The sequence below is a fragment of the Pinus tabuliformis genome, chromosome J (genome assembly GCF_031772625.1).
Source record: "Pinus tabuliformis cultivar Carrire ecotype Pingquan chromosome J, CPIR1, whole genome shotgun sequence".
NCBI classification, from domain to species: Eukaryota; Viridiplantae; Streptophyta; class Pinopsida; order Pinales; family Pinaceae; genus Pinus; species Pinus tabuliformis.
The window spans coordinates 538,474,696-538,490,599 of NC_142295.1; the positions used below are offsets into that span (position 1 = coordinate 538,474,696).

The 15,904-nt window shown below is 39.1% G+C and overlaps 1 protein-coding gene across 2 annotated transcripts in view; it reads right to left on the bottom strand.

Moving 5' to 3' along the window:
• Positions 1 to 15,904, bottom strand: part of EMB1135 (RING/FYVE/PHD zinc finger superfamily protein) — a 418,560-nt gene that overhangs the window by 301,533 nt on the left and 101,123 nt on the right. For both annotated transcript variants that reach the window (XR_016247843.1, XM_089378057.1), the window contains exons 7-11: positions 14,351 to 14,532; positions 14,040 to 14,117; positions 13,690 to 13,822; positions 12,237 to 12,297; positions 12,054 to 12,135 (exon numbers count right to left, since the gene is read on the bottom strand). Coding sequence is in view for 1 of the 2 variants with exons in the window: in XM_089378057.1 (XP_089234183.1) it covers positions 12,054 to 12,135; positions 12,237 to 12,297; positions 13,690 to 13,822; positions 14,040 to 14,117; positions 14,351 to 14,532 (536 nt within the window). In the remaining variant the exon portion in view is untranslated. The remainder of the gene's footprint in view (positions 1 to 12,053; positions 12,136 to 12,236; positions 12,298 to 13,689; positions 13,823 to 14,039; positions 14,118 to 14,350; positions 14,533 to 15,904) is intronic.

Genomic DNA, 15,904 nt, shown 5'->3' on the forward strand with positions numbered 1-15,904 from the left:
TAATCTATGTTGCCAAGAAATGTGGGTTCGGGGACGGGGACGGGGACGACATTTTTGGAAACAGGGTGCGTGGGTTCGTCGGGTAATATAATAATATTAAATTTTAATAATTATATTTTATAAATTTATAATTAATAATATATATGAAATTTGAATTTGTATATTTTTTCAACTTTAAACAAGAAAACTTTAATGATAATCATTTAAACATGCACATCATTGAACATTCAACATTGACATTGAAATTTCAAAATTTATCACCAAAAAACTGTTCATTGTTTACATATTAACATGAATCATGGTATGGGACAGATTTTGTCACACACAGCTGACTGAGATACACTAGCCAAGTTTCCTACAAACTCAAGAGTACGCTCAAAAATCCTAAAGTATTCTGAGTTTTCAAAGACTCAACATTTTAAACTTTATTTAATTGGGCTGCCTTGTGTGTTTGGTGGGACAGCAGTGAAATATATGCTGCCAGCAGCCATAATTTATACTTTAATGTAGCCACAAGCCTTAAAAAAACCACAGAATTTATATGTTAATGTAATGATTCAATTTTTCAAAAATTAAAATATATATACTATGAATTGTTTTACTTTTTCTTGAACAAATTCTGAACCATTTAATTGGATTTTGTTGATCCATGGTGAAATTATATTGCAAGGGCAAGCAACACCATTGTTAGAGGGTAGATAATGAACTGGCTTGAATGTTGTGTAGATGATTGAGTTGAAATACATTCTCACTGAACGGTTTATATTGTAAAGAATAGCACAGAGCTATATTTAGTGTATGAATGCATTTATGTAATGCTATTCATTAATGCAAAAAATGATGAAGATTTTCTGCGCTTTATTAATCTAATTGCAACTATTTCAGGTTAAAAGAACTGAAACGTATACTTCTCATATTATAGTATATAGTATAAAAAATAAAAAATTTAACAAGTCTAGGCTGAGTAGAGGTAAGTTTGTGGCATTGTTATCTCTATTTAGGGCTTCGGTTGGGTACAGGAGTCTGCATAGGGAGGCCGAGGTCTGTTCCTTAGTGAACAGTGAGCTGTTTTGTGTAAACAGTGGCATGAATCAAGCCCTACAACTCAGCGTTTGACAACAAGAAGGAGGAGGGACTATGCCGCAGCAGGAGGCAAATTGAGTGTATAAAAGTGGACTGACAGTTGTGGCCCATGTTGCAGACAGTCCGAAACAGCAAGAAATTGTGACATTCATTCCGGCAAGCCTTTAAAAGAACCCAACCCGAAGAACCCAAGAATCCAAGAACCCATTAAAGGAAAAGAACCCAATTTTTTTTTTTTGAAGAACCCGGTTCTTCTGGGTTCTTCTGGGAAGAACCCGTACCCGAATCCGGTACTTGGGTGCGGGAACCCGGGACGGGTTCGAGAACCCCACCCCTGGGTGCGGGAACCCGTGCAACATAGGTATTAATCTAATCATGGCTGTAACTTCTAGAAGAAGACGAGGATCAAGCAAAAATGATCTTAGCCATTGCATTGTTTCTAATCTGGGTCAATGAATGTCAACGAGGAGATTATTTAAGGAGACTTGAGGGTCATTTGGAAAGACATACAGAATGAGTTCAAAAGTTTGATTTTCTGAAGTAGAGCAGCTGCAGGGAGAATTTTGATAGTGATCTTTTGCAGTGAGGGGCAGAGATAATATCCGGAAGAAGGAAGTTTTCCTGGCACAGAGAGTACGAGGCAGAGAGGATAGAACGACTTCCAGAGAGAGGTAGGCGTTGGCCCACGCAGAGCGACGCAGTAGCAGCGCAGGCCTTAGAGGGAGATCGAATTCCTACTGAGGAAATCGAGTTTCAGTAGCCAGGAGCCGGGGTGAGATCGGGAGGTAGAGATTCGGATTTTCCAGTCAGCAGAGGGTCCAAAAAAGGAGCAGCGTGATACCCAGCAGGGGTGACGTAGGACCTGCGTGGGATTGATGCAGTTCTGCGCAAAGGCTACGCAGAGGGTACGCAGAAGCTCGACTTCAGCGTGATCAAACTCAAATTCTCCCAGTGACAGAGTGAGAGCATTTCACCATTCGTTTTGTTTAGTTTCTCTTTGTATCGGATTGCTAGTTGAGCATCCAAGGAATTGTACTCAGAGTTAATAATGCATAATAATAAAACCCTCAAATTTGTTGCACTGGATTTCCCGCATTGGGTTTTTCGGTGACATTTGTCCAAAAACAATTGTGTCATGTGTGTGTATCTTTCGCTATTGTTTTGTTCTTGTTTCGGCATATAATTTAATTGGTGTAGGCTACAGTGTATGTATTTCAATATTTGTCGTAGGAAACTGCAAATAACTTGTTCATGTAAATCTAACAAGTAGAAGAAATATCATCAATGTTGCAATAGGAATTCTCGAGTTTAAGGAATTTTCACATGGTATCAAAGCTAGTGCAGGTGAAGCAAGAAGAACAGTGCCAGAGATCCCAGCCCTGAGCAAAGGAGGGAGATCGAAAAAGCTGCAGGACGCAATAGTTCGAATCCCTAGAGGGGTTTGCGCAGTCCTAGCTAGAGGGCTGAATTTCACCAATGGGAGGAGTCCTGGTAAATGAGAGATCACTTATAATAGGTATTCCAGGGTTAATGTGTGAAATGACCTCAATAGGAAGTCTTCAAGAAAGGCGCAATTTGGGTTCAAGTCTTCACAAGGAAGCAATTCGCTTTCATCAAGAGACCAAGAAATATGGGCACAAGATCTAGGGATTGATAAATTTGATGAGTGTTGGTGTAACTCAAGGTCAACGCTAGGGGAAAAGGTTTCTTACAATCTATATTAGCAATTCCAAGGGTCACGAAACCTTCAATGAAGCCCTAAAGTTGAAGGAAGGAGAACTAGGGTTTCCCTCTTAGGCAAACAACTAGAGTGTGAAAACTTCCTCTATTGCACTAATTATAAATTATTCTCCTAACTAAAAATTTAATTATGTAGTTTATTTGCTATGGCAGACAATGAATAAAATCACAACTGCAATTTTCACCATAAAAATATTGCAGAAAACAAAATACTGGAAACTGAGAAATTCTAGCGCACACAAGAATTTTGACACCGTTATTTTTGGACAATTGTCCCCGGAAAAACCCAGTGTGGGAAAACCAGTGCAGCGGATGAGGGTTTTATTATTATTCTTCAGCGGCAAATCTGAATAAATAATTTGGATGCCAAACTGGAAATCCAATCTGAGAGAATCACTGGCAAAATTATTCTGAGTAGTTTTCCTCACCCCACAGAGGATTTCAGCTCCCGAGACTGACCCGTCACCAATTTGTACTGCCTTCTACGTTAACCTTGCACAGACCATGTTACTGCTACCTCTGGAAACTTCTAAAAACTACAACTCTGCTTCTCTTTAGCTCTGGAACTGATCCACTGGCCCTCCTGACCAAAATCTTGTCCACCAGCTATTGAATTGAATTCTCCTCCAACTAAATCGAATTGCTCTGTAGTTGCTGCCTGTGTAGTCCCTCTGCGAAAACTCGCACTCTCAATCCGACTCTTCCAGCACTAAGAACCTCCACCGGAATACTGCTTCACTCCTCTACCACCTGCTACTCGATCTCTAGCTTGAATCCTCCTACCAAATTACTCTGCTCTAAAAAATCGATCTGCCTAGCTTACTATGTGTTTGTTCTGGTGTATTCTGTGGATTTTGGGTAGCATCGGATGTGCTCTAGACACGAAATTTGGTGGAGAGGTTGGGGCACATGAGATCTCCAATACCCAAAAAGGGTTTGGGCAGATTCTAAACAATTCAGGAGATATTAAAATAATTAATATTTTTAATGGAGTCCCTAAGTCTAAACTTAGGGAAAATAAAATATTAATGTGGATTAATATGAAACTGTGTTAGAATGGTCCAAAAGACATGGATCAAGCCAAATCTAATCTTAGCCGTTGATTAGGGACTTAATCTCGGTCATTGATATGTCAACAAGTAAAGTATAAGAGGAGGCCTGAGGGTCACTTGGAGAACACACTAGAGTGATCATTCACTCGATTTTCTAAAGCAGGGTTTGCTAAGAGAAATAGAATCAGTGATCAGTTGCAGCAAGGGGCAATGAATACGAGGCAGAGAAGCAAAGATAGTGTCGAGAGACCAACTCATAAGCAGAGAGGCAAACGTTGAGCCAAAGGGAGCCACGCAGAGGCAGAAGAGACTGCGGAGAGGCCAAAAGGGCTAGTGTCATCCACGCAAAGGCTACAGGCATGACGCAGAGGGCCGTAGAGGCTGCTTAGTGCCTCAAAGCGCTGACTCAGAGGGTTTCGGGTTGACGCAGAGGCTAGGAGGGTTGACGCTGAGCTTCAGATTATGATGGAAAGGGTTTTGTGGGGTAGACTTTCCAAATATCTTCTCTTGAATAGAGAGGTATTACTGCCGGATTATTTTTCTCGGTTAAGGGAGCCAATTTGGCACCCAGTTGTACTCAGAAAGATTGCATAATAAAATAAACCCTCAGAATTGTTGCACTGGTTTTCCCAAGTTGAGTTTTTCCGAGGGCGTGTTGTCCAAAAATAACAGTGTCACTTGTGTGTTTATCTATTTCTTTCAGTTGTTGATCTATAGATGGTTGAGACTATATTGTGTTTATTTCAGTGTTTATATGAGTAAATAACTTGTTAGGAATTAAACAAGTAGGCGAAATAAACCAGAGAATACAGATAGAATTTATAACGACTAATACTTAGAAATTTGAACATATTCTCCATCACCACATCAATCCCTTCTTATATCTTCCTGTTGGGACTCCAACGACCAAGATTAAATCTTAATCAATGGCTCAGATCATTTCTGGATCGATTTGTGTGATTTTCTAGAGAATTCTCACCTTGACTTAATTAATTTGATAAATTATCCAATTTTCCTAAGTTTAGACTTACGAAAACATTCAAAAATTGGTTAATAATCTAATTAAGTCATCTCTAGGTGGAATTTCCAAAAACAATTTATGGGCTCTGGAGATCTCATGTATTCTAGCCTCTCCACCAAATTTTGTGGCTAGAACACATCCAATGTTACGGAAACTAACACTCCCTCCTAGCGAGGAATGTGTTCTCTCTAGTGTTGCACATCCCGCCACAACACCCTGTCTCTGTATCACCTCCTATCACGCTACTGATGTCTGGCCATACTACCCACCAACCACTACATAACAATGATGTTGCATCTGTGTTGTTGTTGACACTGCTACAATGTTGCCAACTCTGCATCTGCACTGTAACTCCCTCCCATTTGTTGTTGTTGCAACTGCAACTACTGCAATTGAGAAGCATCCAAAATACTAAATCAACTATGTTCAGTATGATTCATTTGTCTTCCAAGTCTTTGACTACTACTAGCATCTGCACTGCCACTGAAGAATTTGCATTGTTGCTAACTCTGCACTGAACCACCTGCTTTGTTGTCAACACTACACTGTGCTCCCCAGCATCTGACTGCTACTAGTCTGCAATTGTCACTTTGGTATTGACTGCATCAATTGCCACTGATCCATCCTGCTACTGAATATTATGGACCCTCGTAGCTAGGTAATGATCCATGAGGTGGACTTCCTCAAGCACCCTGCCAAATTTGTATCTCTCTGAGGCTACAACTCCAAGTCACCCCACCTCACTCCCGGAGGTATGGCTGCCAACATCGCCAAGTCTTCCTCCAACCTGGAGGACAACTTGTCGATCTCAGTTAACGTTGCCTGTTGGTTCGGCTTCTCTGACTTGTCCCTCTTACTGAGAGGATACTGCGTGTTGTAGTGACTGAGCTCACCACATCTGAAGCACTTGACCTTTGACCTGTCCTTCTTCTTCCTTCTCTGTTCCCCCTACCCCTGACTAGGACCCTTTGATGCAAGGGCCACATTCTCCACGTCCTTCACCAACTTTGATCTGCTATTACTGCTGCCACTAATGGAGCTCTGCAATAGGGTTCACCTCAATTCCTCCTGTTGCAAATCTGACCACATCCTGTCCCACTCTTGTAGCTTGTCTCTGCCCAATATACTTTGGATGAAAACTTGCCACTCCTCAGAGATACTGTTCAGTGTTAATCGCACTAGCACTCTTGGTTGAGGTGTTACCCCAGCAGCTGCAAGCTGATCTCGGACCTCCTGAACCCTGGGGAGGAAGGGATCTATGTCTTCCCCCTTCTGCAACTTGATGCATCTCATTTTTTCTTCTAGGAACATCTTCTGTTGCAGGGAAGTGCCCTGATATAGCATGGAGAGAGCATCCCACATCTCTTTGGCAGTATCCTTGCTAGCTATGTGTGAGACTATATGATCCGGACTCCATCCAAGATCAACAGCGTCGCCCACGCCATCTCCTTCTTATATTACTTAACCTGATATGCATCCTGGGGAACTGCCACAACATTCCCTGTGTAGAGTTTCAAGCCATATTCATCCAACGGGAAGACATCCTGGTCTTCCGAATGACATAGTTAGAGGAACCCTCCAACCTATCCTGATCTCTAAGCCTTGTTGTTGCCATCTCAAAAACTGTCGAAAACTCCCTCTTTCCTTTTGCTCGGCTACTACTCGAACTTCTTTCTGGAATGTGAAGATCTGCTAGCTACTACTGCTAATCTGCCTGGAAAAATCGAACTTCTAAGACTCGAAGTTCCCTAAGAAAAGTTTTCCATCTGTTGTGTGTGTTTTTTCTCTTCCACCAACGTTGGTTCTGTAGCTGCAAAACCCCTCTGCGTCCAACCAGAAATCTACTCAGCGCAAATCTGAGTTATTGTTGCTCCCTCTGACTGTTGGAATTACAGTCTCGGGCAATTCGCCTTTTTTGTAACCTGGCAATTGAAATCGAATTCTTGCCCCAACAATTTGCCCTGCCTGCTTGAGCACTATGCTACCTTTAGGAATTTTGGTCTGTTGCTCCTTCTGAATAGCGAAATTCCCTTCTCTGCTATTGAGCTTCCCCCACTAATCACTCACGCTCTGATACCATGTGAAAATTTCATCTATTGCAGTAACTAGAGATTATTCTCCTAACTGTAAATTTAATTATTCAGTTTATTTGCTATGACAAACAATGAATAAAATCACAGCTACAATTTTCACCATAAAAATAATGTGAACAACAAAATACTGGAAACTGAGAAATTCTAACACAAAAGAATTTTGACACCGTTATTTTTGGACAATTGTCCCCGGAAAAACCCAACATGAAAAAACTGGTGTAGCAGATGAAGGTTTCATTATTATTCTTCAGTAGCAAATCTGAATACAATAATTTGGATGCCAAACTGGCAAAATTCAATTTGAGAGAATCACTGGCAAAATTATTCTGAGGATTTTTCCACACCCCACAGTTGATTTCAACTCCCAAGACTAGCCCCTCACCAATTCGTACATCCTTTTGCGTCAACCTTTGCGCAGGCCTTATTGTTGCCGCCTTTGGAAACTTCTGGAAACTACATCTCTACTTCTCTTTAGCTCTGGAACTAATTCACCAACCCTCCTGATCAAAACCCTGGCCACTAGCTATTGAATCAAATGCTCTTCCAACTAAATTCAACTGCTCTATAGTTGTTGCCTGCACAGTGCTTACGCAGTCCCTCTCGGCAAACTCGCACTCTCTCAATCTAACTCTTTCGCTATTGAGAACCTCCACTGAAATATTGCTTCACTCCTCTGACACCTGCTACTCGATCTCTGGCTCAATTTCTCCTACTGAATTACTCTGCTCTAGAAAATCGATTTGCCTAGATCACTGAGTGTCTGCTCTAGTGTATTTTCCATCACCACATCGATCCCTTCTTATATCTCCCTGTTGGGACTCTAACGACCAAGATTAAACATTAATCGATGGCTTCGATCATTTCTGGATCAATCTGTGTGAGTTTCTAGAGAATTCTCGCCTTGACTTAATTAATTTTGATTAATTAACCAGTTTTCCTAATAAGTTTAGGCTTAGGAAACATTAAAAACTAAGTTAATAATCTAATTAAGTCATCTCTAAGAGGAATTTCCAGAGACTATTTCTGGGTTCTAGAGATCTCATGTATTCTAGCCTACCCAACAAATTTTGTGGCTAGAACACATCCAATGCTACAGAAACTAACATAGAGCAAGAAAATTTATGGATGAAATTGAAGTGGATGGCCACCAAAATGATAGATATAGTGGTAAATACTATCCTCTTGATGTTTAGGCTCTCCAACCACGAAAATTCCTCTTGCATAGGGATTCACACTAAGCCCTAGTTTCCTAACTTAACCTTAAAAGTGTCGAATTTGAGAGAAAAAAATATGGAGACAATTTAAGAATGATCACCAACAAATTGGATTAGTGCCTTGTCCCTTCGGAATATGGAGTCCAGGATGATAAAAATTAGCCAAAATTGTTCCTAAGAAGGCCGCAATTTGAAGCCCTAGCAATCAAATTGCTAGTATTTACATGGAGAAATGGAGTTTTATGAAAGGGCTACTAGGAGTTCACCACTAGGACAATTCATTACATGTTGTGTATGAGTAATGACTACAATATTCATCTAGATAGCAATTCAAAATTGATCCTCAATAAATTAGGGCACAATTTAACATAATCTAGAACCAATAATTCCATACATTAGATATTCAAGAAATAAATATTCAACAATAAACTACACTTACGAGATAACATGCAAGATTTCCATGAATTAGACCAACGAATAGCTCCAAAGAATATCCAAAAACAACTCCAAACATCAAAATGCATCCAAAGATCTCCAAACATCCACAAAAGATCAAGTGAGTTCCTCTAAGAACGCTGAAATTCCAAAGTGTGATGATGAATAGTTCAAATGAATCCTCTACTTATATGAGGAGGTCGAATAGCAATTTAACATACAAGCCCCTACAATCTCATAAAATAATGTGCAAAGCATGTCTAGGTCATAAGCCGACCTAGTAGCCTTTCTGAAATATGATTTATCTCCACGTGTGCAAGTCGTAAGGATGACATCATGCTAGCGTAGGCTTGCTTAGGGCAAGCGTTGAGGACCTTGAGTGCCATGATGAGTGAACAGGCCCTCTAAAATCATATTCTAGTGGTTGGCCCCTAGATCTCTCGTAAAATCTCCTATGGGCCTCAAATTTGGGCTTGGGGCACAAAAATGAGTCCCATGGGTCTCCAAGTGATGAGTAAGCCTAGTTTTGCTCCAAGTTTGAGGACACAAAAGACGGTACTAGCCCTCCCATGTCTCAAGGTATGAGACAAACCTCATATGGGCCCTACATCAACCGCCAAACCATGTGATCACTACTAAACCGACTGGGGCACGTTCATCCTGGTGCATCATCCCATGATTCATGAATAATAAAGGGAAATGTAGGAATGTTATGGGTGTTAAAGGTGCCCATGGCTATGAATTATGTTGTACAATTGTCCGAAGTTTCATGGCTCTCAACGTGTGACTTGTGGGTGTTAATATGTCCCTCACAAGGACCTAGACCCCAATTAAGTTAACCAAACCTATAGATGGAACCACCTGCCAATTACACACAATATCCAGTGTTGCAACTTACTATTACATCTCTAAGTGAACCAAGCTTGAAAGAAATGGGCAAAATAACACTTCATATGAGGCTTCTCTTCCAAAATTGGGGCCTTGGTCACATAACAGTGTTACCTCCCTAGGTAGGAGTGGTTTATAGACTATCTTATTAAGTATTCCCAATCCCCAAGGGGAAGTGCCATGTCCTTATTCCACCCTTCAATCAATAGGTGCCATGTTAATAATGATGGAATGAACGAGAAATACTTCATGGCCAAGTGCCATGCTTAAAGGGGACCAACTATGATGGAGTACCTCATTTTGTTGATCTGGGGTAGCATCGGATGTGCTCTAGCCACGAAATTTGGTGGAGAGGCTGGGGCACATGAGATCTCCAATACCCAGAAAGGGTTTGGGTAGATTCTAAACAGATCAAGAGATACTAAAATAATTAATATTTTTAATGGAGTCCCTAAGTCTAAACTTAGGGAAAATAAAATATTAATGTGCATTAATATGAATCTGTCTTAGAATGGTCCAAAAGACATGGATCAAGCCAGATCTAATCTTAGTCATTGATTAGGGACTTAATCTCAACCGTTGATATGTCAATAGGAAAAGTATAAGAGGAGGCTTGAGGGTCACTCGGAGAAGACCCCAGAGTGATCAGTTGTTCTATTCTCTGGAGCGGGGTTTGCTAAGAGAGATAGAATTAGTGATTGAGAGACGCTGCTGAAGGGAAATTGAGTACAGAGAGACAGAGAGGCAGAGATAGTGCCGGGAGAGCAATGCAATAGCCAAGGAGAGTGACGCAGACCCAGCCAGGGCACACGCAGGGCCACGCAGAGGCAGTCGGGAGCTGCGCAGAGCCTTAGAGAGGCTAGCGTTGTTGACGAAGGGCCTCCGAGGGTTGACGCAGACCCATCCGAGGTGACGCAGTCCAGAGAGAGGCCAACGCTGGGGTTTCTGGGGCAAATTAGTGCTGAGTAACTACCAAAAAGATTATCCAGGGTTTCAGGCAGGAGATTTGTCTCAAACCTCCAGTGTCACAAAAATCACATGTGTGTCTCTGGCACTTGATGTTCAAACTTCATCACCATTGTCAATGCAGTAGATATTAAGCATGGTTGGTCTCAGTAATCCAAGCTCCACTCTAATATAAGCATCATCATTTGAAACCAAGAAACACTAAAGCAAAGTGACTGATAGCACTAAAGGATATCCAAGCATAGCTAAAAGGCACCCAAAGGTGAATAAAAGTGCCCAAGCATAAATAAACACCACCCCAAGGCAAATAACAGCGACAAAAGATTAATAATATCATCCAAAGGTGAAATTTTGTATCAAAGATAAAGAATAGTCCCCAAGATAACGAATAACAATGAACGCCAATGATACGAAGAGCCAGTATCGTGAATAATAACAGCTGCCAAACTATTTCTCTGGAAGGAATGAATGTTGCAAACTTACAAAGACTCAATTCCTTCCGTCTCCTTCTGGAACCAGTATCTAATCTGCTGGCAAGTATCACCTAGAAAGATTGAACAGATAATGTAATTCAGAATAACCTCGTATTTCACTGTTCCACATTGTAGTTAACCCTGGGGCTAAGCCAGTTAAACAAAACAAAAGGCCTGTGTCCCGTAAAAATACTTCCCCCGTAAAATAAAAGGCCTCAAATCTCTTGCCACTGGTTTTTATGCAGCCAATTAACTAATCTACATAAGAAGCGAGCATTATGCAGTGGTTATGACTAGATCAATTCAAGGAAATATTAATTCCAAGGAACTTAAAACACACGAAGACAAGAAGCTAGCATTACAGTTGAATGGATGTTCAACTACTCAACTGATGGGTATTTAAAGTATTGTCTATGCAATGGGTATTCCCGCACTTGTACAAAAGGAATCCTAGACCTGTCAGTCCGGCTTGCTGCACTGCCCAGAAAGACTATCATTCTGTCATCCTTAGCATAATGTGTCTAAGTAATTACACTTTCATGTTTCCACTATATAATTAATATTCTGGTTAGAGCAAACTTGAAAAATTTCTTAACAGTTAGTGTCCATGTTATATTAGATATCATGCTGAAGCCTGAAAGCACATAGAAAGCTTAAATCGGTTCTGTTAACTCCAGATTATTAAAAAGAAATTGGTTGACCCTAAAAAGCAGTTTTAGCTTAGCTCCATTCTAGCTGTTATCTATTCAACATATATGGTTTACAAATATACATCAATTGTATACTTCTTCTGACAATGATGCCATGGCAGCCAATGTGCCATACCTCTGAAGACACCCTATATCACATAATTTTAACCAAAATATTATACAAAATAAATCTTGTCAGTTTTATGAGGAAATTTAGAATCAAATGCTTTGCAACATAAACTTCAAAGTTTTAGCAGAAGAAAACTGCTCCTCCTTGGACAATTAAATCAGGCAGAAAAATTATTTCTTTTCCAGATAAATCTTAATCCCATGCCACACAATTTATATTTTAATCATTTTCTTAGCCAACAGTGTGCAGTAAAGTCAGTTGAAACTTACCATCATGTCAGCCTCTAGTGGTACTTCTACAACTTCAAACTCTGCTCCTTTGAAGCTTAGTGTCCGACAAACATACATGCCCCTGTGCTAATTGTGACTTCGTTTTAGATTAAAAGAAAACAGAAAGATCCAAAGACTATAGCCACCATCCAACCGTATAAGAATTTAACACAAGCTACTTACCTGGCTTTCATATCCATTGCCACAAGTTCAAGTGCTCCAACTCCTCTTTTCTCAAGTGCCTCTGTAAAACCCAGTTTAATGAAAATGCATGCACAAGATGTTTCTCTGTCTCTTTTCATTTCAACGCCTTACATACACAATATCATATATAAACAATGACAACTCGAAGACAGCATGGAAATACCCATGTATAAGTAATAATATGATACGGAAGAGAAAGGAAAACCCTTCTTCCTGGTATATGAAGTTGCAGACAGAAAGAAAGAACGTATATTTAATTTGGGATAAAATACACTGAATTTGAGAAAGAGACGTGTGCAAAACTCATGTCTCATGAGAAAGACAATGACCCATACAATTAAATAGCATTAAGTTAAAACGAACTTGAAAACTAATTACACTTTACATTGTTTTTTAATACGATGTGAATTTATGAAATTATGTCAAGTAATTTTATCATGTAGTGTTAACACCTACCAAATACAACAATATGACCATTAAACTATACTAACTCTATCACCCTCCGTTATGGGTCTTATGGAAAACAAATGCTTGTTCAAAATTATTACAGACTATAATTACAATATACACTTAATATGCTGTTTTACTTTCATTTTACGGCTTAACCAATTGTTAAAATCAATCATTAAGGCTTTGCTCTTCCTTGGAGCTCTAAAATAACACATTCCATTTCAATTCAGATAATGTGTTAGAACCTAGAGGTTATTGGTATCTTATGGTTAGTCACAAACTGGGAAAACTTTCTTCCAATAGCTTCAATATATGCTTGTTAAAATTGGCATATAGAGGGACATGTTGATTTATTGCCTTTGTAAAGAACTTCGACATAAATATATCATCTTATTTTAGAATCACTAGAACACCTTGGAATCCTAGAAGCGATTACACAACAGTGATATATCTGTAAAAGAATTTGATTGGTTGGATTCATAGCATTATTGCCATGATTGTGTCCATCAAGGGTGGGGCAAGCCACAGGATGTGCCATATGTCTTCATATATTCAAAAATGCTTAGCCCTGGCAATGGATTGTGCATCTTGGCACAGTCCTTTACATGCACCGACATAAACCTAGCACACTTGCCGGGAATGTCCCTAAAAACCCAATAGCCAAAATGATATTTTGGAAAAATCCAACCCGTCCATACCTTATCCTAAACTGATTCTAAAACCCTACATATCTTAACCTAGTTGCAACTTCATACAGTCGTAATAGGTATTAATTAATGTCATGGTGTTCACAGTAATAGACATGTGCATGTCATTTCTAAAGCAAAGGTGTTTTTCTGTGGAATATAACAGTTCACAAAAGGCGTGTAACTGTAAAATAAAACAAAACACACAGATGAAAACCAAAAGAGATTATAGCAAAGAGAGAACAACTCATCCGAAATTCCCATACATTAAGCACAAAATAAGAGCATAAACAGACCTAGAAATGATTGGAACTGAGGAAAACATGTTCCTGGCCCCCAAAGTCCAAGCCGTACCATGTAACCCATATTGCGTGGCTCTGATGCTCCTGTTGCTGAACAGTAAACTACCCGAGCTTCTGGCAGTTGTACCTGATAGAATTGTATCGGATTTAAGAAATCCTTAAATAGTTTAGATGATTGTCACTGCTAATAAAGATAAATATATGTATAAATGTAGTCCAGAAAAACTTCAAAATAGTGAATAACTTGCAATCCTCCTCTGCAAAGAAATCTGAAATAGTTACATTGAAAGGTATGCCATACAATATGCAAGGTACAACGTGGTGAGATCAACTAAACCAAGTACCTGAATTTCAAGTACAGCCTCACCAGTGCGAGTAGCTTGCCCTCCAGACTCAGGAACCAAATTCTTTGCCTTGTGACACTACTTGACAAATGCTTGAACATGTAAGTATTTCAAATTCCAAAACAATCTTAAATATAATCTCATTATGAACTTATTGAAAACAATCAAAAAAATAAATCCCTCAAAAGATCTGAAAATAAAATAATATTGAATAAAATATAGAAGATTGAAAGGCCCTTGGATTTTCAGTGGCCTGTTACATTAAAACCATTATATTTCATTTTAGATCTTCAATTAGAGAGAAAAATAACCTCGTCAAAGACTAGAAGCCCATCATTTTCTGGCCCACACCACTTCACCAGTTGTTGTAGCCGAGAACGTCCTTTTTCTGATGATGCAATGAGGCTACTGTATGTTAAAAATATAACTCCTTCCATTACACCAACAGATTTTGAGTCAAGCTTTGAATATGGCAATTTGTTCAAGGCGTGAACTGCATACAACAGCTAACAAAAATCAGATATTTCTCAAATAGATAATAAGTCAATAAAACAAGATATAAAATCCCCATAAAGTCCCAAAAGGATAATATAAAACAGAAAAACTAGAGATTTATCATTTGTCTACTGAGCGTCCCACAGATAGGAGGAAACTGTGATATATTACGACCAGTTACAATGAGAATCAACAAAATTAACAAAAAATTTAAAACAGAATTCAAAAGTTAAGAGCTAAGCACATATTACGCCTGGACAGAATGCCACAGCCACTGGGAATTCATTACCAATCATGTAAAATGCCAACATCTACATTATGTGATATTGGTTGTATAAATCAATCAATCAACCAACTTATTTCATGAAACCCTTGTTAAGCAGGTTCTCCCTCAAAATAGATAATTTTGAGAATAAAACAAGATATATAGCATGGATCAGGAATAGAACGTGTTACCCTCAATTTGCATGAGGCCTATACTAGTGAATTTATCCACTACTCTTGTGAAATTCATCACAAAGAGCATTGGATGCCTAGGATTTTCACTTGGCTCCTTGGATTGTTGATGACATAGATGATGATGTGCTAGATATCTTGATGGTGTATTGCTTGATATACCTGCTCTTCACAGAAATAGCATTACAGTTGATCATGTGTGTTGGAGAATGTAACTAAGTTCGGTCTTCATAATTGTATCAAAATGTATTTTATGTAAAAAGCAAAAAAAGAAAAGGAAAAAATTATATTCAAGCATGGATTTCATGCTCAAGAAATTATTATTTTATTAGTTAAGCATGTTCTTCATGCTTCTAGGATTTGATGAATCAAAGAGTCAAAGCCCTAATTGGAACTACTCTAAAGAAAAAGGAAAAAGATTTTTTTTAATATGTATTTTGGGTAAAAATCCCTCTAGAAGTCAAGTTGGCCTACCTGTCAAGTCAGCCCTGCCCCAAAAGACATGACTATTCGCACCCTCTGGACAAGTATAAATAGAATAAAGTTGGAGCTCATTTTGGACACACAATTTGGAGCATCTGATCTGAATTTTCGCAGAGAAAGAGGACTGAAATCTGAAATAGGAGGAGCTTACTCGAAGTCTGATTTGTGAAAGTTCTCCCTTGGTGTATATCTTGTTGAAGATATGATGCTGCATATGTTGCTGGTCTCTCATTAGTGGATTTGCAGAACAGGAGGGTTTGACTTGCATATCTCAATTGATTTGATTCTATAAGAAGAGAATTTTTCCCTGGCTTGGAGCCTATATCTTGTGTTCTATTTGTTCTTGTGATCTTCAGGTTTTTACGTTTGGGAATTGCTTGATAAAAGAAGAAAAACATAATAAAATAATGCCAATAAATTCACAAGTAATT